This window comes from Tripterygium wilfordii, chromosome 3 (assembly GCF_013401445.1).
Source record: "Tripterygium wilfordii isolate XIE 37 chromosome 3, ASM1340144v1, whole genome shotgun sequence".
Taxonomy (NCBI): domain Eukaryota; kingdom Viridiplantae; phylum Streptophyta; class Magnoliopsida; order Celastrales; family Celastraceae; genus Tripterygium; species Tripterygium wilfordii.
In genome coordinates, this window is record NC_052234.1 from 12,220,645 (window position 1) to 12,242,011 (window position 21,367).

At 37.2% G+C, this 21,367-nt stretch overlaps 2 protein-coding genes and 1 long non-coding RNA gene across 3 annotated transcripts; 1 reads left to right on the forward strand and 2 right to left on the reverse strand.

The window, feature by feature from the left end:
• Positions 1-128: 128 nt before the first annotated feature.
• Positions 129-1,727, reverse strand: LOC119994121. The gene is made up of 3 exons (XR_005466793.1): positions 1,390-1,727; positions 532-652; positions 129-428 (listed from the first exon to the last, which is right to left on the reverse strand). It is a non-coding gene; the product is annotated as an uncharacterized LOC119994121 (long non-coding RNA).
• A 600-nt stretch (positions 1,728-2,327) lies between these two features.
• LOC119989773 (bZIP transcription factor TGA10-like) lies at positions 2,328-7,388 on the reverse strand. The gene is made up of 12 exons (XM_038835472.1): positions 7,280-7,388; positions 6,908-7,112; positions 6,701-6,816; positions 6,305-6,381; positions 6,046-6,204; positions 5,884-5,952; positions 5,705-5,764; positions 5,360-5,437; positions 5,182-5,254; positions 4,767-5,038; positions 3,683-3,922; positions 2,328-2,651 (listed from the first exon to the last, which is right to left on the reverse strand). The coding sequence occupies exons 2-12, from the start codon at positions 7,075-7,077 to the stop codon at positions 2,502-2,504; spliced, it is 1,464 nt and encodes a 487-aa protein (XP_038691400.1). The 5' UTR covers positions 7,078-7,112; positions 7,280-7,388; the 3' UTR covers positions 2,328-2,501.
• Positions 7,389-14,065: 6,677 nt separating this feature from the next.
• LOC119995402 (TBCC domain-containing protein 1-like) lies at positions 14,066-21,366 on the forward strand. The gene is made up of 9 exons (XM_038841882.1): positions 14,066-14,746; positions 16,030-16,170; positions 16,577-16,957; positions 18,078-18,182; positions 18,325-18,465; positions 19,486-19,692; positions 19,919-20,011; positions 20,212-20,323; positions 21,043-21,366. The coding sequence occupies exons 1-9, from the start codon at positions 14,261-14,263 to the stop codon at positions 21,084-21,086; spliced, it is 1,710 nt and encodes a 569-aa protein (XP_038697810.1). The 5' UTR covers positions 14,066-14,260; the 3' UTR covers positions 21,087-21,366.
• Position 21,367: the final 1 nt, after the last annotated feature.

Genomic DNA, 21,367 nt, shown 5'->3' on the forward strand with positions numbered 1-21,367 from the left:
GCAGAATTATGATCCAGGAATGGTGGGAGAGCAGAAAATGATTAATTCTATGATTTTTCTAAGACTCCTCAGAATAAAAAGGTAAGCTCAAATGGGAATTAATATCAGTAGACTAACACCCTCACAGTAGGAAAAATAAATTGCTTGCATAAATAGGCCAATAAAATGGAAATTGTGTTCAACTCATGAAATGTCTGCTATGTAACCACGTGAGAATATAAACCAAAACAATTATAGCATAAAACAAATAAAAAGTGGAATGAACGCCCCCTAGAAGACAAGAGTGTGAGGTTTCATGCCTGACTTGAGGGAAAATCTTGCAACCAGGTAGGTCTTTAAGTCTGGCACTCCTTCGATGGATTTTAGTAGTGGTGCATCAACAGCCTTCTGGTCATCTTTCTTCACTCATGGCCTGGGAGCTACTTTTCCTATAAACTTAATAGGTTGAGAACTTTTTTGTACAGAATTAATGTGATCAGTGCATGACCACAAGGAAGATGACTACTTTGCAAAATAAAGGATCACACTAACCTTTTTCTCAGAACCAAAAAACTCTCCAGCCACCTTATATCAACTTTGGTGGAAGTTCCAATAACATAGGATTGGTCTACACGTCTTGGTGGAACACTATCGATCACATTCATATATGGTCCTGTATGGACAAGCCAACAAATATTCAAATACTCAACGCAAAATACATCATCCTGGCCCCAAAAATAAGTAAGACAGATGGATACAAAGGCAAGTGGATATAACCAGTGACAAAATCCACCAATGGGTATATATTTTCCCCATTAAATTTCATTACAATAGTATTTATATACAGGGGAAATTAAACTAAAAAATGGGTTTGATAGAGAACATCCTCATACTGTTGTCAACTCTTTATGGTAAAACATGTATTGCGTGATATCCAGAAAATAAATCCTCCTAAAACCCACCACAAATAGAAAAGGAAATTAACATGGAGAAATGTGTTTATCTTTGCCGCTTCAATATGAAGAGCAGAAGGCACGAAAGTTCTGCACACAAATTTTCAGTTTTCCATATACCACACAAGAAGAAAAAATAAACAAAAACCAGGATCATCAATAGATAAACACTTCTGGGAACATTGTTAGCATAAATTCATAAGTGGGAAGCATTTAAGAAACGGAACTATAAGGATTTAGGGCAACCGCTATGATAGCAGCAGATCAATGGGATGCATTACAATGGGATCATAAATAATCATTGTATAAGTGGAGTTAGTGCAACCAAATTGGGGCCATTCAGATTTCATATTTGGGAATATACCAATGGTACACTTTTAGATAGGAAAAAACAATCCATGGACAATGGCAAATAATAACGAATTCATATTCAACTACAATATAAATAGACACTCACCAGTAAACTCAGAGCAACCCGGACGGAAGCTGTTTCAAGGAAAGTCTCTTCCCCTTAAACCTCCCAGCGAAGAAAATCAGCAATGTCCCAGGATCAATAGTCCCCCCACAAAAAAATCAAATATACGTCAGAAAAGGAATAAAAGAATATATTATTCACAAAATCAAAAAGAAGAATTTTTTTTGCAGAGGACATAAACCTAAGCTTCGTCGGCCTCTGCTTACGCTTGTTGAGGAGCCAGTAAATGCCTCCGTACTCGGACCGTGACGAGGAAAAACGCCATCGTTTTTGGCCCTCTGATGGTATGCCTTCGACCTCGACTGGCGCTGCCATTTCCTTATTGAACAGTGAACACTGCTCCCTCAGCCCCTCTTCCCTCTAATGCGTATGTGGTTAGGCCCAATTGCCGTTTCGCATGCTGTTTAGTTTACCCTGGGCCTCGAAGAACTTTCCGTTAGGCCCAGTGGATTCACAATAATTAGGCCTGACTAATTAGCAAAGTAACAGACTAACAGTGATCAATTAAGCTGGCTTAGTTTATTAATCTGGCACAATAGTTATTACACACTCTTATTGGGCCTTAAATTTGTCATCTTTTTTGTCTTTTTTAGTTCTATTCCATGCAAGGCCACGACCCACGAGCTAAAAAGCATGCATGCATGCATGCAGCAGCAAACACGAAAAGGCCGAATGGACAGTGGCTCCTGAAATGGACGTCTAAATTTCAGCACCTGGCTTCTCCATTCTCTCTTACAACAAACTATTTTTTTGTCTCTATACAACAAAACACAGAAAATTCAACTTTTCCTCTTCCTCGTCTTCTTCTTCTTCATCTTCTCGGTCAGAAATAGCAGCAAAAATCATTGCTCCTTTTGAATTTATAAAACCAAGAAAAGAATTTGACAACAGGGAGATATATATATTGAGAGAGAGGGGGGTGGGGGATGGAAATTTCCTGGTGCTTCCAATTTAAAACTGTAATTTGTCGATCTATAGTCTATACATCCCTGGGCCATAAAAGAGAGGTAATTAATTAATTAAAGAGAAAGTACGTACACATTAATAGTTTGAAGGGTGCGTACTTTTAGAGTGCTAAATTTAGCTATGTTCTATTAATCTTGTCTTGGGCGAGACAACCAGAGAGAGCTGAGGGCACGGAGGCGGTGGAAGTACTCGGCGATCGCGAGCAAACACCGTGCGGCTTGACGCGTTGTTAGAAGTTGATGCAGCCGGTGAATGGTCTGGTGCCTCAGACTATCTGCCTGTAAGTGTCAAGACTTTACAAATTATATGTAAATAAATAAATATATATATAAATATATATATATATATATATTGCGTGTGTGTGTATGCATATGATTTGATTTGATTTGGACATAGATTATAAAAGTTATATATATGAAAAATGAGGGGAAAATATGAAACCTTGATAACAAAAATCAACGATTAGGTTATGTTTTCTGGTGAAAATTAAGAATTTAAAACGGTTTAGGTTATGAAAAAAACGGATTTAAAAGGTCGGCGGAAGCAAATTAAATAATCAAACACAATGCCGTAGAATTAAAATGTTGAGTCACCATCAATAATTCAATAATTTCAGATAGTCGTGCAGAATATGTATATATGTGTGTGTGTGTGTAGGGTTGAAGATGTGATGTTTTAATTATACCAAAAAGGGAAGTTAAAGAAGCATTATAAGTCAACTTATTGTGGCAATTCTATTGAATATAGAAGAAAGTAATCAGGTCATTATTGTCATGGTGTGCCATGACTTCCTAGGGTTCAGGTTCATGGTTGGTTAATGTTTTTGATTCCAGTTGACTTTGTCACTTGTTAGTCTCCAGAAAAATATTCAAAATGATTGAAACTTTGTAATAATCCAGTTAATTTCTAAGTCAAGATGTCTGTGCTTTCAAAATGTAGATCCGTGCATTATAATCTTTTGCCCCACCTCACCCTAAAATCCTCAAATCACTAACCTTTTAATTCCAAGTTTTTCCTTCTTTCATCCTCGTGAGTCGTGACTATCTTGACATAAGAGCAACCAATAGGAATTATTGATCGCAGTGGTCTACAAAGTGTCTTTAGTCGAATGGTTATGACCGTGACATCATAGACATATGGGCCTCATAGATATATATTTGTCTTAGCTCCTAAGTTTGGCTAAAAATACTATATATTTATATATATACCATGTGGACCCCACACAGCCATACATAAGAACAAAACCTTCGCGTACGTACCCGAAAAGGAAAAATGTTTCTATGCATAGATCGGATCGGATCGTACGTACCTGTCTGACAAAAGCTTCAAGTGTAGAGAGTTTGTTCATGGCGATAGTCATCTGTCCCATGTAGTTTGCCATGTTACGAGGACAACTTAATGAATCAGAAGTTAAGGTGTCCGAGAAAGATTGGTTTAGTGCTTCAAGCCCTTGCGAGAGTGCTTCCTCAGCCTCCTGTGTTGATTGTTGCAATCCACATATACCCAATATTTGTTGCTCAGTCAAAGGCTCTATTTGACTCAGTATTATCTGTACAATACCAAATAATTTTAATTAGTTAATTAAATTATTTATGTAGTAGAAGCCAGAGGAAGAAATATATATATATATATATGAAACTAAGAACAAAACCTTTGTTTTCATTAGACCCGTGCAGATGCAGTTGGTTCCTTTTCAATTTTCATACAGTGTTTATGAAGCATGAATTTCCATAAGTGTAAGTAACAGACATGGCTTTATAGGAATGAAACCCAACTCTCCCTTTTAGTGGAAAACCATGCACGATGCCTTTCGTCATTCATTGATATTTCAACATCTATGTTGTCTTCATACCTATTCTGCCTGGTCCACCGACAAGTTTGTCCATGCAATAATAATGATAACTTCCTATGTGTACAACCATCTCGTGCACCATCTCATCATTTACTTATATAACTCTTGAACCACGTACATGGTGAAAGTTTGTTTTGTTAATCGAGAGCAACCCGGCCAACGTGCCCTTCAAGGACAACCTAAACTTAGGCCGTAAAGTCAACATGTAGCTAGTACCCTAGCGACAGTTAAGATTGGATCGAACCCCATGCATATAAGCCCCATAGATAGGACCAAGCTAGTCCACGATAGGGTACCATTGATAAAATACTTTAGAGAGTTTCGAATGCAGGACGCCTGCACATATAGAACGCCTAACATCGAGATAATAACTAATTGAGCTATCACCCCGTGGTTGTGAAAGTTTTCCTTGCTAATACATATATATAACGATAAAACGTACTGTAGGGTTAGCTAGACCTAATTCTTTCGTCATTTTCTTCTCAAATATATATGTGATATATTGGCTATGTTCGTTATGGCGCAGGTATATATATGGTACCTTGATAAGCTCGGATGGCCGGAAACCGCCCAACCACAGGAAGCAACGCTCGGCGGGAGTCTTCCACGTGCCGGAAACCAGATGAAAGACATCAGTTTTGGCGACCATGGATTTAAGGTTCATCATCTCGTCATAGTGTGTTAACACATTGTCCACAAAGAGCTGGAGTTCGTTCTCTGGTAGATGTTCCTGTACTGCTGCACGCAACTCGCATGTGAGATGGTGGTGCTCCTCTACCCATCTCCCGTACTCTAAGTCAAATACAGCAGCATCTACACAGACGCACATAATAATTTATTTTATTTTCTTCAATAGAATTAAAATAAGAGGATAAAAGGTGAGAGTTTATCGGATTAGGTAGCTATATATATATACATATATATATATATAGGATAATTATTATATAGATTAGAACCTGAGCTAATATTGTTTATGCCAACAGGAACTCCTTGGTCTCCTCCCATTAGTCCTCCACCGTAAAACAAGCCCTAATGAAGAAAATTACAAAGAAAGAACTAAGTATTATGAATTTAGTTGAAGAATATGTGAGAAACAGAAATTAATATTCACATGTACAGAGACATAAATCTCACTTGAGCTCTGGATCTTTGTAGCTCCTGCTCTAATTGGGTAAGCTTAATTCTACTTGACTCTAATTGTTGAACATAAGCCTGTAAACATAAACTCCTCTTCAATTATATAAGCCTCGAAGTACGTACCGACTATAGTAATTATATGGATCTTAGTGTTTTTGATCCCAGTTATTAAAAATATTGAAATAGACGCACATAATTTTATATGAATCAGTTGGGACATGTGGGACCCATGATTTTACATAGATCATGTGCATCCATATCAACATTTGAGATTACTATGACAAACAACACTTGGGATCATTAGCATTTTCGTAATGATTTAAGTTATGGTGCGGGATTGACCTTCTTCCTCAGTCGGCTTTTTCTTGCCGCCTCTCTATTCTGAGCAAGTCTCCGCAATGTCTACAAACAAATTATAATCATGGCAATTAAACAAAACCATTCAAAATTCTAATGGTCAAGGCATGAAAAAAGTTACATAAATTATAAAAAAAAAAATTAAGAGAACCCAATTAGGTGACCTTAGGGTCTGGTGTTTTTGGTCCTTCCTGCTCTGAACTCGACGTAGGACCTTTACGGTTCCCTTCACGCTGCCACCACCATGACAATATATAGAACCAAAGCAATCAGAGACTAGGAAGACCAATTGATTTTTCCTTTATTTAATTTCATGAATTAAATACCTTGGCTGCAGATTTAGGTGGCTGATCATGAGTAGCTCCAGATGTGGGATGACGATGATGATCATTAGTTCTTGCGTTGGCTAACTCCATGGACGGCTGTGATGGTCTCTTGGAATCCCCAGTTTTTGCCCCAGAAGAAACTAATCCTGTACTAATACCCTACCAAATACAAATTAAATAAACCAAAGTCAGAAATTATAATTAAAATTTTTATTCTTTCAAACTTCATTAACTAAGCACATATATACATGATATATACCTTGGTTGAAGGTGGTTCAACGTGCATAGGTTCAGACGGGAAAATGTTCAAAGTCGGAGGTCTCATTCCAGAATTCTCTGCAAATTAAATCACACACACAAATGTTCATTTGTTGCAGGTCTTGGTCCAATCTCCAAACAACAAGAAACAAAAAGAGTCAACAAATTAAGAGAGAGAGAGAGAGAGCGATTTTTCTTTTTCTTTTTTAAAAAATGAAAATTAATCTAAATTCTCAAGGATCTGGTCAAAGCTGAAAGTAGTAGTACTGGGCTGCTGCAGATATAATCTGTTGAACATGCTTTTTCATGAAATTGCTCAGAATCACCCAAACAGCAATTACAAAAAAGATCTCAAAGACTGTACTTTGAGAGAGAGAGAGAGTCAGGGGTGGCGTACGTCTCTGGTCTTGGGCGTGAGTGGTAGTAGTGGAGTGGTCTTCTTGCCCATCGAGGTAGAGAAAAAGAGCTTGATCCAGTTCTCCCAAATCGTATGTGCCCGTACTTTCTTTGTTTCTGAAGCTCATAACACAAATACAAACCATTAAAATTGAAAACTAACATCATAATAATATATAATTAACTAAGTCGGACTTTAATTAATTACATGAAGTCACCCGGGACGACGGAGTTTGAAGACGATGGTTGCATCGTTTGATATGGTCCATACGGAATCTGGTGATGATCTTGTAATTGTGGCTGCAGTTGATGATGATGATGATCGAGCTGCTGACTATGACTTGTGTGATTTCCCGCACCTTTATTGTGCGTGGCCATGAAACTGCTGGTTAGCTTGGTTTCCTGCTCTACACCTATTGAGAAACCCATGGAATCATATCTCTACGCCTTCATCTTCAATTCAAGACAAATTTATCAGGAGAGAGAGCGGAGAAAGAAGGAGGATGGAATTGAATGGAAAGATACAAATTGTAGAAAATAACCCTTTTACTTTATATATAAAAATAAAAATAAGACTGACCGAATTTTTTTTGGAAAACCGAATTTCCAGATAATGCGGTCTTCCAATATTTCTTCCACTCTCTCTTCCATGGGATCCATGATAATAATAAAATACCACCCAAGACATATGTCAGAAAACCGCTTGTTGGCGTCCTTGTGCGAGTTTCTCTCTCTCAAATGACCAAAAGCCCCTCCTTGGGTCGCTTTAGAGAGCTTGATCTCTTTGATATTTTAATGCAAAGCTTTTACTTTTACACGTATTTTCGCTTGTTCTAGTTGTCTTCTTAAAATCTAATTAAGCAGCAATAAAAAAATTGAGAATAATAAAATTTACTTCAAATTACTGATCAACCCCTGAGAGTAGCACGCGATGGCGGCGACGCAACAGACCTTCGAGGGTGGTCGTCTCTCACCTTGACCGAATATAGGGGTAGAATTGTCAGTACAAGAATTTTCATTACAGTACCCGGCAGCTGTCGACCAGGGAAGCATGAAAGACATTTGACCATATTACACGTGTCACATTAAAGTCAGATTGTTACACTGTGGGGACTGGTGTGGGACCCGCTAGTTAGGATCGAACGGCTCAGAGAAGGTAATGAGTGTGTGGGGACCCGCCTGAAACCGCCCTCCTCTCCCCCCTTTCCTGCGAATTTTATCCCTCTTTTTGGTTCCCAACAACTCCGAAAACAAGGACTGTCCTCTCTAACTGCAAAGAAAAGGTTGTCAAAGCTGCTTAAACACATATTGTTTTCTTTCTATATGGACAATAAAAGCCCTAATAGATACATATAGTACTGTATATATACGTTTATTTCCTTACTTTTTCGTACATTTTGATGATTCTTTTTTGAATATATGCATACATATACAGTTGTAGTTTTTTTTTTTAAACGAGGAGGAGATTCTAACCCTGATCATCACTTACCAGGATGATACACATCATTCTTATCACTTCAATTAGTGGCTTAGGTGTCATATAGTGTTGTAGTTGAAGTAGCTAGTAAAATAATATATATATATATATATGAATTTTTCCGAGTGTATATTATCAGACAACCAAAATCTAGTAAAAATCATTATACTTTTATAACAACCTAATCGAGTGTACTGTCTCTTTGGTGACATGCTTCATTTTTTTTATAAGCAAACTGATTTTATTGATTAGGAAGACAAGAGAATAAAGAACAAAAACCACAACAAAACAGGCCATCCCGAGAGAGAAGACCATCATCAGACGAAGAAAGAAGTTAAGAAAGGAGCTAGGCACTCCAAACAACCACAACCCGGGCCAAAAAGAAAGACCCATCCTAAAAAAAAACCATCTCAACTAGTCCAAGTCACAAAGTCATGCCACAAACAAGTCTTGTCTAGCAGCCCCTTGCTTGGCGGGAGCATCGGCTACTGAGTTGGATTCCCTCCACACATGCATTGGTCCATGGGTTAGAAAAGCCCTTCAAAAGTATTAGACCTTTATAATTTATAGATAGATAACGTTCATGCATGGCAGTCATCATCAACAACATGAATCGATCGAACACTATGGCTTTGATCGATATCAATGACTAACTATATAGGCTATTTATAGAAAATATATGCTGACATAAAGCCAAATAATTCATTGAAGATTCACACAAATCAAAGAAAATGACGACCACAACAAGACAATTATATATCCAAATGAACAATGATTTGCAGATCTTTGATTTGCTTTCAAAATGCTAGAGATTCAGATAGTAATCATCCCATAAGCATCCCATTGGTGTATGGCATGCGGTTTTCAATTAGTCCTTTGTTATGATGTCAGCATACTCAATCAATGCATGCCACACCCTTTTGGGATGGTTATTACCGGGATCTCTAGCATTATTGTTTATTTTTAATAATTTTTTTATGACACAATCAATAAATATAAATGAAATATACAAAGTGTAGTTCGTTAATTATTATTAATATTTATTTAAGGGTGTGATTATACATCACCTATAAGAAAACTAACTAAGATTTGGAATTTATTATTTATAGTTTTTTTTTTTTTTAATTTTGTCTTCCTGAATCTCTGTTGGTAGCCCTTAGAGTAAGACAATTTTTAATATAAAGTAAATGTGGAATCAAATGAATATTTCTATGGATTAGGTATATCAAAAAGACAAAAGCAAACAAAAAGTAAAATAAATACTAATAATATGTCAGTAATCTTCTTAAGGCCATCCAAGTAGCTAGGGTTCCACACCAACTCTTCCATTGGATGAGTCAAACCTTGCAATATAACAAATGACAAATTAATTATTATGACAGATGAAACTCTAATTTCAATTATTCAGCTCCAACATATGTGTGTGTGTATATATAATCAGGGGCGGATCTAGGAAATGGATTTAGGGGGAGCTTGGTTAGTACTGCATGTAGAAATTTATGAGAGGGGAGTTGAAGGTTGATGGGGGTTCGGGGGTAGCGTCCCCGAAATTTTTTTAGGGCAATTAATGAAAAGTAATCGAGAATAAGTAAATATCTATATAATCTTTAAATTAAGTAAATATCTATATAGTACTTAAATTAGACATCAAAATCTACATACTAAAAAGTGATTGGAATAAACAATCATTTAAGCTATGCTAAATAATTTTACATCGAGTTGAAATCATCTATCATCATCTCATGTATGAGTGTGTAGCAATCAATATTTATTCACTTGTATTAGTATGAGTGCATATCAATCAATAATTATTATTTAGTAATTAACCATACCTATTGTAAAACTATTAGAAAATTTTAAATAAATGGATATAATTTGAAATTTGGTTATTTAGTAATATATATGATATATTTTTTTTTAAATTGTGAGGGTGGGCTCAGGCTAAGCATGGATCCGCCCCTATACATAATGTGCAGGGACGAAGTGGCTTGGTTGTACATAGTGAGAGTAAGGGATGGAAGTTCTCATACATGGTCTTACGATTTTGCAGAAATATGTATATTTTGTCGTAAACAATCGTCCTGCCTTGGTCCCTCCGACCCTTTTATGAGGATTAATATATATGTAAGAGAGAGTAGGTTTACTTACAGCATTTGTATGTTCCCGAACTAAACAAATATTCTTTTGACATGACACGTATGTCAATTGACCCAAAGAAATTGCCAATCCACATTACGTTTATGAAATACAAAATAATGTTTGCACATTTCGGGGTGATCAAATCATAAGTTTTGGTCTCCAAAGGTACTTGTGTACCCCAATTTGTCAGCATGAAAACATCGTTATTCAGCACTTGTTAAGGTTTAAGGAGATACTTAATTAGTACTGAAAGTCTTTGCAACCTCAAAATTTACTGCATATATATATATATATATATAAAATAGACAGAAATATATACTTCAAACTGTTATAGGATCATATTCATATATATGCATACACAAAATGTATAGACATATGTGTGTATGTATGTATCCATGAATAGAGGACATATACCAACAATTAATGACTACATATTAATCATCGATCGACAATGATTGATTACCAGTTTGTAGGTCAAATACAGTGTATGCATGTAGGTTGATGATCCGATAGATATTCCGCATAAGTATATAGAGATGAACCTCATTATATATTAGTTAGTTTTGTTTTTTGGGTTGACTTACGAAATTATTCAATCAGATTCACCTTATGACTTCCATCTATTATATGCATATATGCCACAATCGAACTACCAATACATACATACATATATAATATATGTGTGTGTATATATATATATATATATATATATATATATATGCTCACTTTGAGGTCAGATTGCAATATATCATTTAACTAATAGGAATACATGACTTTCCCATATCAAAGAGGGCCAGCTGCGACTCCCAAGCTTTGTCATATAATATATCACAGACAACAGTCGTCCATTTATTGTTTATACTCTCTGGTAACAAGTCGTTTAACAATATTGTCCTGACAATGGAGTGGGCTGTGCCTAGTACTGCCTTGCCTGAATATGTAATGCCGTAATGGTTATGGTCTCCCAATTTTCCCATTAAATAGGTATTATCAAGAAAACTCCCAACCTTTACTACTTAAGCTAATTGGTTCCGTGCAAGATTAATTAGCATAACCCATAATGATAAATTAATCAATATTATCAGGAGACTTGTTAGTGAAAGTGGCTTTACCATATTCGTAATTCAAATTTAGTTATTCCCCTTACCTTTTCTGGGTCAAAAATTACAGGTTCTCCTGCCATAACTCGTTCTTCGTCTTGGGAAATTTTCCAGTTTCCAAATAATAGTTAATTGTTGGGATAACGTAATGGAATGGTAGCTGTTTTCTAGGGTTTCTGTTCCGGTTTGTCAACAAGGAGTATTTAATGCATCCAATCCCTCTTTTTTCTGTTTCGGCTTTGACTACGACCTCCACAATCCCCGTGTTTTCATTGGCAAAGGGACCAAAGAAATATGGATCTTGAGAGAAGAAAAAAAACTGGGCAGAACCAGGTGCCCTGTTAGCTAGGTTAGGAATGTGGATATTCGGAGAGCCCATGTTACTGGGCCTAAAATTGGGCTTATTATTGCCCAAGTGCTTGGGAGGCCCATTATCACAAGCATCACTGCATCAGCATGGCTATAAATAGTAGTACGAAGAGGTTGAATGCATAATTCCCATTCCCATTCCCATTCCCATTAGAAAATATATATACTTAGATGCAGTTAAGCAACAGAGAGTTCAGCACACAGCTTAAATTCCAACGACTATCTACAAAATTACAAACACACACGGGTTGATTACCATAGGCACAGGCTGATTACCACAGGCTCTAGTTTGGAACAGAAATCTTATTGATAATAGAAGTCTACCACCTTCTTCAGGGGAAAGCTACACTCATACCAGATTTGCTGTAATATAAAATAGAAATCCGAGAAGCTCCACCTGTTTCGCATCCTCTCCATTAACTTAAAACATTATTAGTTTTTTTGTAACTCAGGGTTTACCCGTTTGAGGTGTTCAGGGGTGTTGGAACATCTTCCAACCCTTGATTGTTTCAGATGTTCGGGACTGTTGGGACAAAACATCTCTATAAAATTATATATAAAAATCCCAACACCTCCCAATACCCACCAATCCCTCCCAACCAACACTCCCCTCAAAGTACACCTCCACCTAACATATCAATGAGAGAGACAGACTGGAAAACCAAATAAAAGTAAATAACACGATCTAATAACGGGTTAGATATGAGAGAAAAAAAAAAGTAGGAGAAGAAATCAATGCCTCAAAAAAAAAAAAAAAAAACAACGAACGCCAGCTAACAAGTGGATTTGATTCTTGAACCTTACAAAAGCATAAAATGGTACAACGCTAAGGGGAAAAGAGCAGAACTAGGAGACTCTGGTAAAAACTTATCCGACTGACAATAGTGGAAAAGAGCATCACAAGGAAACTCCATCGTTTGGATGCCGAGAAAATGCAGGGAGGTGCGTGAAAAAAATACTTAACCTTGTACGAGTTTTAACCGCTTTCCTTTGATTCTGGTTTTGAACCCTATACGCTTAATAAATGTTTTTACTTCAAAGAAAGCAGCATTGTAGAAACAAGGCGTTGCCAATTTTTCTCATCTTTTCTAATTACTTAAAAAGCGACCAAACACAGAGCAAGGGAGTCGAGCACTCACGATTTCCCAAATTATGCCAGTTTTTCCTTTCATTTCGTCTATTTTCTAAGCAACCAAACAGAGATTATTGAAAAAAAAAAAAAGGAAACATAATAGTCAAGAGTTATAACAGCAAATTGAATAAAGAAAAGCCATAAACCCACTGGAAATAGCAAAATAGAAGCGCACAATACCAAAACAGAGACAGTTGAGGCTAAATACCTCTGAAAGGCGGAGAGTATACTTCTTATTACTTCAGAGAAACCCTGACTCCATTTTACGCAACAGAACAGCTATCACAGAAAACTGGATTTCTCGTTCTTTTGGTGATATCCACAAATGAGATAAAATACAAACTTACCAAGACTTGTCCCACATCAGTTAGGCATGTAAACAGCTGATGTGATTTATAGGTGAAGACCCACAAGGCCACAATTCTCATACATGTAAGATATTTTTCCTGGACTTAAAAAAAGTACAAGTGAGGCAACAAGTAAGAACAAAGTCGTGCAATCTTGATTATCGACGAGAAATCAATAATTCAAAGTGGATAATATTAATTTATAATGAATAGGGTGAATTTTGTAATATAGAGTGAGAAGAAGCCTCGGTTCAGTTGGTCTGTGGTGGATGTATCCATTGTAATTTTTTTTGTGAAACTAGGGATTTGGGGAGGGGGTAGGATTCGAACCCATCCCCTAATGGATGGATGATCCTTTATATGCAACGTGATTATTGTTCAACCAACAGCTCACTTGCATATCCATTGGAATTAGACAATATTGATTTGTAATGAGAGGTAGTTTTTTTGACAAAAATTTAGTTAGAACCGATGATAACTAACCGACCGAAATAACCGATGAATCGTTAGTGGACTGTTTGGTGGGAATGTTTTTCAGTCATGTGTGTTGGCCTGTTGGGCCATTTAGTTTGTTGCACGAAGCTCTAATTGTGGGGGCCCAAAAAAATTTGCCAGAAGGGCCAGGGCCCAGGAGGCTAATTATTTAAAAGAAACAAAATCTTTATTTAGGAATGGATAAGTAGTAATAATCAGCTTTTTCCCATTATTGCCATATACGTTGACGTTCATTAACTCAGTCCTCCCTCCATGTTATTAGTTTCTTTAACGTACTTTCTGTAATGTCTGATTGAGCTAATCAAAACGCAAATCTACTTTCATCGAACCGATCTGATTGGTTCTACTCCATGGTAACATCCAATTCACATGGCCGAATCTGTGTACCCGACCTCATCTGATCACTACATGTCTTTCTCGTCTCCTTAACGTATTTCTCCATATTTCTCAAAGATCTGCAACTCCCATTCTCTTCCCTCTCTAATCCCGAAGAAATAAAGAAATGAGCGACCTCGCCGAGCCACTAACGTCGACGAGCGAGTCAGGCTTGAATCCCGCTCCGAATCCGAGTACTCTAATCCACCCGCGGCGAGAGCCTTTCGAACACGGGCTTCTCCCAATCTCGAAGCTCATCTTCACCGACCCAGCCCAGGCCCTAGCCCCGCTCAAGCAGAAATTCTCATCCGCTGGTCTCCGGGTCGACTCGTCTGCACTAGCCGACGCGCTACAGATCTCTGTAGAACATGCCCGCCTTGTCCTCGATACCCTTGCTTCAGTTCTCCACTCCGACTTTGACCCGCTCACCAAGGCGCGCCCCGACGAGATTGACTCTGTCGGTGCCGATTGGCGCGATATTATTCTGTTCCTTTATATACAATCATACAAGAAGCTATTGCCAAAAACGCATAAGGACTCCGCCGCTGTTGCCGATGTTTGGCCATCCACCTCAGCATTCGATGGATACCTATCAGCGTTGTCACTGCCACAGGTGATTTGTTTGCTGTTGAATTGCTTTGTCTTGTCAATTGATTGGGAAAAGCTGGTGTCTTCATGGGGTAATAGTCTCGAATCAGGTTGGATTAGCTGATAGCTATTGCAATGTCTTTTAGGGTTTAAGTGAAAATGTGGATTGGAATTGTGATTCTGAATTCTGATACAGTATTGTTGGGTTCGTGGCAACTGAATCCAAATTGTTTGTATCATATGCATTAAAATATACGACTTGCAATTTAGGCTAGGTGAAGCTACTGCGTTTTAGGACATTGGAATGTGAATGTCTAGACCAAAACGTTGGGGCTTAATGATTTTTCCCTTTGGCTTTAAATGAGATTCAGAGATTGATACCTGCAGGTTGCTCCAGCGGTTGCATTTAGAATGTAATTAGATATTCAATTTCCTTCTTAAAATAGGGGCTTATTGTTGTCGAGTTTCATCTGGACAACTTGTTACATTTGCTAAACTGTTTGTCTGAGGTAAGGCTGTTGCGTGGCAAGTGGTAATTCTATAAAATTATCTTAGAGCAGAGTTTGTATCGATATTGCGAGTTTCAGTCAGCACCATGTTTATTCCCCCCTTGTCTTTTATTATTGTGTATCAATGGCAATGGGAGTCATCATCAATCTCTTACTCTTAGTCTTCCTCTCATTGTTCTTCACTGGTAGAAGTGTAGAACCATCTCTCATCCCATAAGTGGCCTCCTAAATCATCAATAATTCCTGACATACCCTATTTGTATGACTACTACTTTTATAATTAATTAATTAATTAATGCAAGATTGTCAATACTTTTGGCTGCAGAAAGGTCATTGTTACTGCAGAATTGTGAACTACTATTGTTATTTTTGGCTGGTGGGATGATGATATTTTCGCTAAATTATACTTTTTGGAGCTGTAGTCTACTATTCTGTTGCTAACTGTGTATGAAGCATCCTGAATTTCACTTTATGGTTCTGCATTGTGTTGTGTTGTAGTAGAGTCAGAAGGTCTCTCTTGCAAGCTTTTGACCTTAGTTTTATTAGGAGCTGATGTGTTGTGCCATCTTGTTTAACACAATTTCGTATCATTAGATTTAAGCTGCAACAATTGTGTAAATTTTGTTTTAACCTTCAGACCTTCTACAGCAACTTAATTTCTCGTTAATATGGAATTCCACTATGTTTATGAATGTGCATGCTTTCTAGTCATTATTCTACATCTAATTGTTTAAGAATTTTGTTTTGAGTATGTTTCTTTTGAAGTAGACTTAAACCTCTGAATTTGATCGTTTCGCAGCTTGCGCGTAGCAATAGTCGTCGTTTTATGCCTTCACAGGCTGATGAAGAGGCTCATCAGTTATCCTATCTGCAAAAGCACATGGCTAACATCCTCTCTCTTTTAGCAGATCATGTGGAGGGAGAAAGCGAAGAATCCATGGTTTATACACTTATCACATCCTTAGTTTGATTGATTTTTACTTTTGCTTCTTTAAGTGGGCCACTGCTGGCAAGCTAGTTAGGATTAGTTCAGGTATCTAAATTCCAAAGTAATGCTTCTTAGTTTGTGCCGCGAGAAGTATATAATAATTTGTGGGTTTCCTAGCGGCTGCACCTGTCATCTGTGATTCAGTTTTCATTATGGATAAAAACTTTTGTTAAATTTTCTCCTTGCCCACGGGTATGTCATCAGCCTAGTAGTTTCTCTAGGAATTCACTTTTTGCTTTAGCAGGAACCTACTGTTTCGGGAAATAGAAAATTTTAAGGAAAAACGGATTTTGATGTTTCAATGGCTTCAGACTGTTGAACTTTACTTTCAGTGACGGACCATTATTTCCTGTCATAGGTTTTAACCGTGGAAGGATTTGAGCACCTGGGATTTCTGATGCACTTTGGTGACAAGGGATCCGAAAGAGTTCCCTTGAGCCAAGCTACTTCTTTCTTTGCTGATTCAGATCGTGATATGCCTGCTGTACCTGTTCCTGCTGCGCAAGTCCATGATTGGATCTCACAGAATATAGCTGCTGCATTGGAACATTTAACTGAAAAAGCTTCTGCAAAAGATAACGGGTCAGCTAGTGCTTCTGATCATGATATTCCCATGGCTGATGTCTGCACAAGTTCCATCAAAGCCTCAACAAGTGCTAGAGGTCCATGCTTTATTGAAGGGATCTCTAAATCCTCATATGTCAAGCAAGCATCTGATATAAAAGGTTCTTCTTTAAAGGTAGCTTTGGAGTGCCTTACGTTTTGTTTTGCTGTGTCATTGAAATATATTATAAATGTAGTTTGCATCTTAATGATTGAGGTACTGTTTTTAGGCCTCTATAATTAGCTAATTGTATAAAACTGTTGCTCCTAATACTTCAATTCACTATCTTGGTCCACTGTATCTGACTTGATTCCCTATTTTAGATTAGAATTTAGCATCCAATCAAACTTATGATAGAAGAAAAAAAATCTTATGTAGAAGTTGATCTTTTATTGTAAAAATGTAATGTCATTGGCCATTTTCTTAATAAATTGGGTTTCAGAAATTCTATTGTAAAAATGTTTCATTTTTGGGGTGTTCTTTCAAGGCATTGACTATTGGTTGTCATTGGCCATTGGTAGAGTTTCAGGACCTTGAGGTCACATGTTCAATTTTGGAAGCAACCTCTCCATATATTGTGTGGGGTGATGTTTGCGTACATCTTGTATGTTCCCAACCCTGCCCACTGTGGGACTCTTGTGCACGGCTGTTGTTTAACCTTTTATCTTGAATTCAGAATGACTCAACCTTTTCACCATCACATTCTTGTCCTAAACACCTTTTGGTGTTTGTTAGGAGAACTAAGTGTGTGGTTGTATAACAATTTGATCAATTAGTTGAAAAAGTCGTATACTAATGAAAGACTGAAAAGAAGTAGATATTTCTGCCAAAAAGTACTACAACTTTTTCAAAATTAGATGTGTAGACTTTGTTGAACAACAAATCGTGCATTTCTTTTAGGAATCCTAGGTTATGGAGTTGCAGAAGGACTTAGAAATAGAAGTTGACTAGAAATTGGCACAAGAACTGTCTCAGAGCGTGCATGAAACTTCTGTGAAATGATACAATCGTAAACGCTTTGGCTCCTGAACTTCCTTGCTTTGCCTAAAGGCATACTCTTGGGCCTATTGACTCATGACAATAACACTCGTCTCAAGGTGGTGTTTTATGTCTTCAATGTTGCATTTAGTTCTTGTGTAACTTGATTTACAAAGGTTGCCAGCTCTGTGCATTTCACTTGTTAATTGAGATATGATTGTTTTCGGGGTTTTAGGCCTTTCAACAAGAAGTTTTAAGTAGTATTTTATGTTTGCAGGTTCTTAATTGCCACGAGTCTGTAATTTATATTTTAGCCCCTCTCAGATATGCCACTATCTATGGATGCTCGGATGCCACTATAGTTCTTGGAGCCGTTGGTAAGGTAAATAGAAAAATATTCAAAACATTTACTTTTTTTGCTCCGTATTCATGCTTCTCATGACTATTGTGTCAAGCAATCAATCTGTTGATGTGATGAGATTGATTTTGAAATCTCTCTTATATGCAACTTGTGTCTACTACAGGCTGTAAAAGTTGAACATTGTGAACGAGTTCATGTGATTACTGCAGCTAAACGTGTCTGCATTGCCAATTGCCGTGAGTGCATGTTCTTTCTAGGGGTTAACCAGCGACCACTTATTCTTGGTGATAACCATAAGCTGCAGGTACTATTGTCATCCTTTAAAGTTGGCTGGCTGTGCTATCTTCTTATTCTACATGATCAGTTTGGGTTACAAAAGTTTCCCAAGATGTTCATTCATTTGATTGTAACATTAAATGCATTTATATATGATATTCTATATAGTGGTTGTATATTTGCGAGGTGTGAAGATGTTAGCTTCATGAGTTTGTGTATTGTAGGACATACTTTCAGAAGCATTAGTTACTACATCACTTCCTCTAGTAGTTTTCTCTAGCTTCTGATCTTTGCACTCGACACTATACTCCCTTTGAGGTACAATGTTGGTGCTGGTTATGGTTCCTGTTTAGGACGAGGAACTTTTAAAGGGGTTTTGGACCTTGTACCAAGGCTGCTGTTTACTAGAATGCAATGAATGCTATGTTTTCTTTCATTTTCCTGTTTAAATGGGTTACCCATGCTGCCATGCACCAGGCTAAGAAAAAGCAAATGTGCACCAAATCCTCTGCTGTGGAAAGCTTCTGAAAGCTTTCCTGAAGGCCTTGTACTGACCAAACTTTTCTTAGAGAGTCAAGTTTGAGCTTATCAAACCCATTTGAATGCTTATTGCATCTCGTACAAATTTTTTGATTATCACTATCCATAGGATGTCCATGTCTTCTATTTTTGTTAGTATCAATGATACTGATCGTTATCAACATCAAAGCCTTGAAGGATGTTAATCCATTCTATATTTGATGAGATGAAAGTTCATGCAGTTTGTACTAGGACACTACAGCTATTTTTGTGTATATACATTTATTGGGGGGTTCAATTGGTCAAAACGTATTATCATTTCTATGGTTCGATGCATTGAAGTGATTGGAATTCAAGGAGATCTTGTAGGCCTGTTGCAGGTGTTTGCCCAATCTCATTTTAATTTTCTTTTGAATAAAGCTGCAGCCTTAACCATTTGAGATGGTTTTTGTGCTTGTGCAGTGCCATCACTAACATTTATAGATCAACAATCCTTTAGGTTCTTTTCATACCCTGACATTTTTCTCAGGTAGCACCATTCAATACATTTTACTCAGAGTTGGAGGAGCACATGGCGGAGGTAGGCATTGAGGCAACAACCATTAACAGATGGGATGAACCCTTGGCATTGGGAGTGGTTGATCCACATGATTCATTATCTCATCCGGCAGGTGTCTCTGATGTTCAAGCTGAGTCCGCCACTCGCCTAGACCCGGACCAGTTCACTAACTTTTTGGTGAGTTTCTACATGAAGTTTTATTGTATCTTGGGAACAAACTCAATATTGCATATTTTTAGGTTTAACATTATCAACTGATTTTTCTTGAACATCAATTGACTCGTACTTGGACTGAAACTCTTGGAATTGTGTGGATGGTGATATGATATCTATATCTTTGGAAGTCACTGTTACGTTTGTTTACCTTCTTCACATGATCATTTTTTTTTCTTACTATGTGCAGATTCCAAATTGGTTTGGTGGGGAATCTCATGGGTCAACAAGAGAAAATCCATTTCAATTACCAGATGCTTATATGGCATCTCAGCAGAAAAATGTAGGTGCATGATTGCAGAACAATGATTGTGGGTTTAATATATTGTTTCAACGTATGTTTTTTCTTTTGGTTGAATATAATGCTCTTCAATTGTTTTTTCTATGTAGTTTTCGGTTAACTTTCTTTTTTGAGTGTCAGTTATAGTTTAACTTTCTTGATTTTTAGTTTGATGAAACATATGCATATTTTTCAATGTCCAGTTCAAGAATTTAGGGGAGATAAAACAGTCACTGAGGGAAGCTCCTCTTGAAGAAAATCAGAAGCGGGAATTGTCGGCTGCACTCCACGTATTATTCAAAGATTGGTTATATGGTAATGATTTCCTCGTTGACTGTTGCCCTCTTTTGTTTTTCTTCCGATGAAATGCTAAATGAGACTTTTTTACATCACGTATATTCATAAGAACAAAAATTATGATACATCTTCAAGTTTCTGTCATTCTGGCGATGTTTCGGACATCTTCTCTGTTCATGTATTACTTTCAACATTCAGTCAACGATTGCAGAAGCATGTTTTTTAATTCTAGGAAACTGGCACCTTTTGTGTTCATTTTCACATTCTAGAATTTGGTCTTCTTGATTACTGTGTCAGAACAAAATGAACATTTTGTTCGTGATAATAGACAACGGCAAATTCCTGTTGTGTGATCATCTATCTGATCTGTTCTGAAAATATCTGAAATTCAGCATCATGCAATAGAAGATGACACTGCAGTTGCCAGTAAGCACAAGGAATGTGCTTGCCAATTATATTGAGAGGCACCTGTTTCTTTGATTGTTTTTATTTTAATTTAATTCTAAGAGGCTGACAAATGTGAATATCCCTTTTGATATGCTTTGAAATTTACTGATTTTATATGGGTGCACTATATATCTTGCGTCGTTGCTCTTTTAAGATTGGAAAGCTTCTGGAAGGAAAAGCTTCTGTTTAGATTGTGATATACAGTTCTGTAGTACTCTCTAAAGATTTCTCCGATCTTAGGAAAATGGTATGGCAATCTGATGATATTTCTTGTTCAAATGGTATGACAGCTTCAGGAAATATCCGTCAGCTTTACTGCCTACAAGGTGACTGATGTCGTATGTAGGGGCATGTGTTCACAATAGTCAGGTGTTCTTTTCTTTTCCAACTTTGTCAAGTTCCTGCCATTTCTTTTGTTACTACAGGCAGCTGAGAATCAACACTTTGTACTTACAAATCGTCCACATTTATGCATCGACTCTGGTGCACAGAACATACCATCGCTAGTCCTCTACTCCCCTGTAATATTTCCTTTATTCTCTTGAACTAGAGAATATTTACTGCTGTAATATCTATTAATATAGGTTAGCAATTTTTTGTGGTGGTTTTTGTTCC

Coding starts and splice junctions, on each gene's coding strand:
- LOC119989773 (XM_038835472.1), bottom strand. CDS start 7,077: ATGGCCACGCACAATAAAGGTGCGGGAAATCACACAAGTCATAGTCAG. Junction 6,817..6,907: donor GTCGTCCCGGGTGACTTCAT/GTAATTAATTAA, acceptor TATGAGCTTCAG/AAACAAAGAAAGTACGGGCA. Junction 3,923..4,766: donor GGCCATCCGAGCTTATCAAG/GTACCATATATA, acceptor GGTATTGTACAG/ATAATACTGAGTCAAATAGA.
- LOC119995402 (XM_038841882.1), top strand. CDS start 14,261: ATGAGCGACCTCGCCGAGCCACTAACGTCGACGAGCGAGTCAGGCTTG. Junction 18,183..18,324: donor TTCTTGGAGCCGTTGGTAAG/GTAAATAGAAAA, acceptor TGTCTACTACAG/GCTGTAAAAGTTGAACATTG. Junction 18,466..19,485: donor GTGATAACCATAAGCTGCAG/GTACTATTGTCA, acceptor CATTTTTCTCAG/GTAGCACCATTCAATACATT.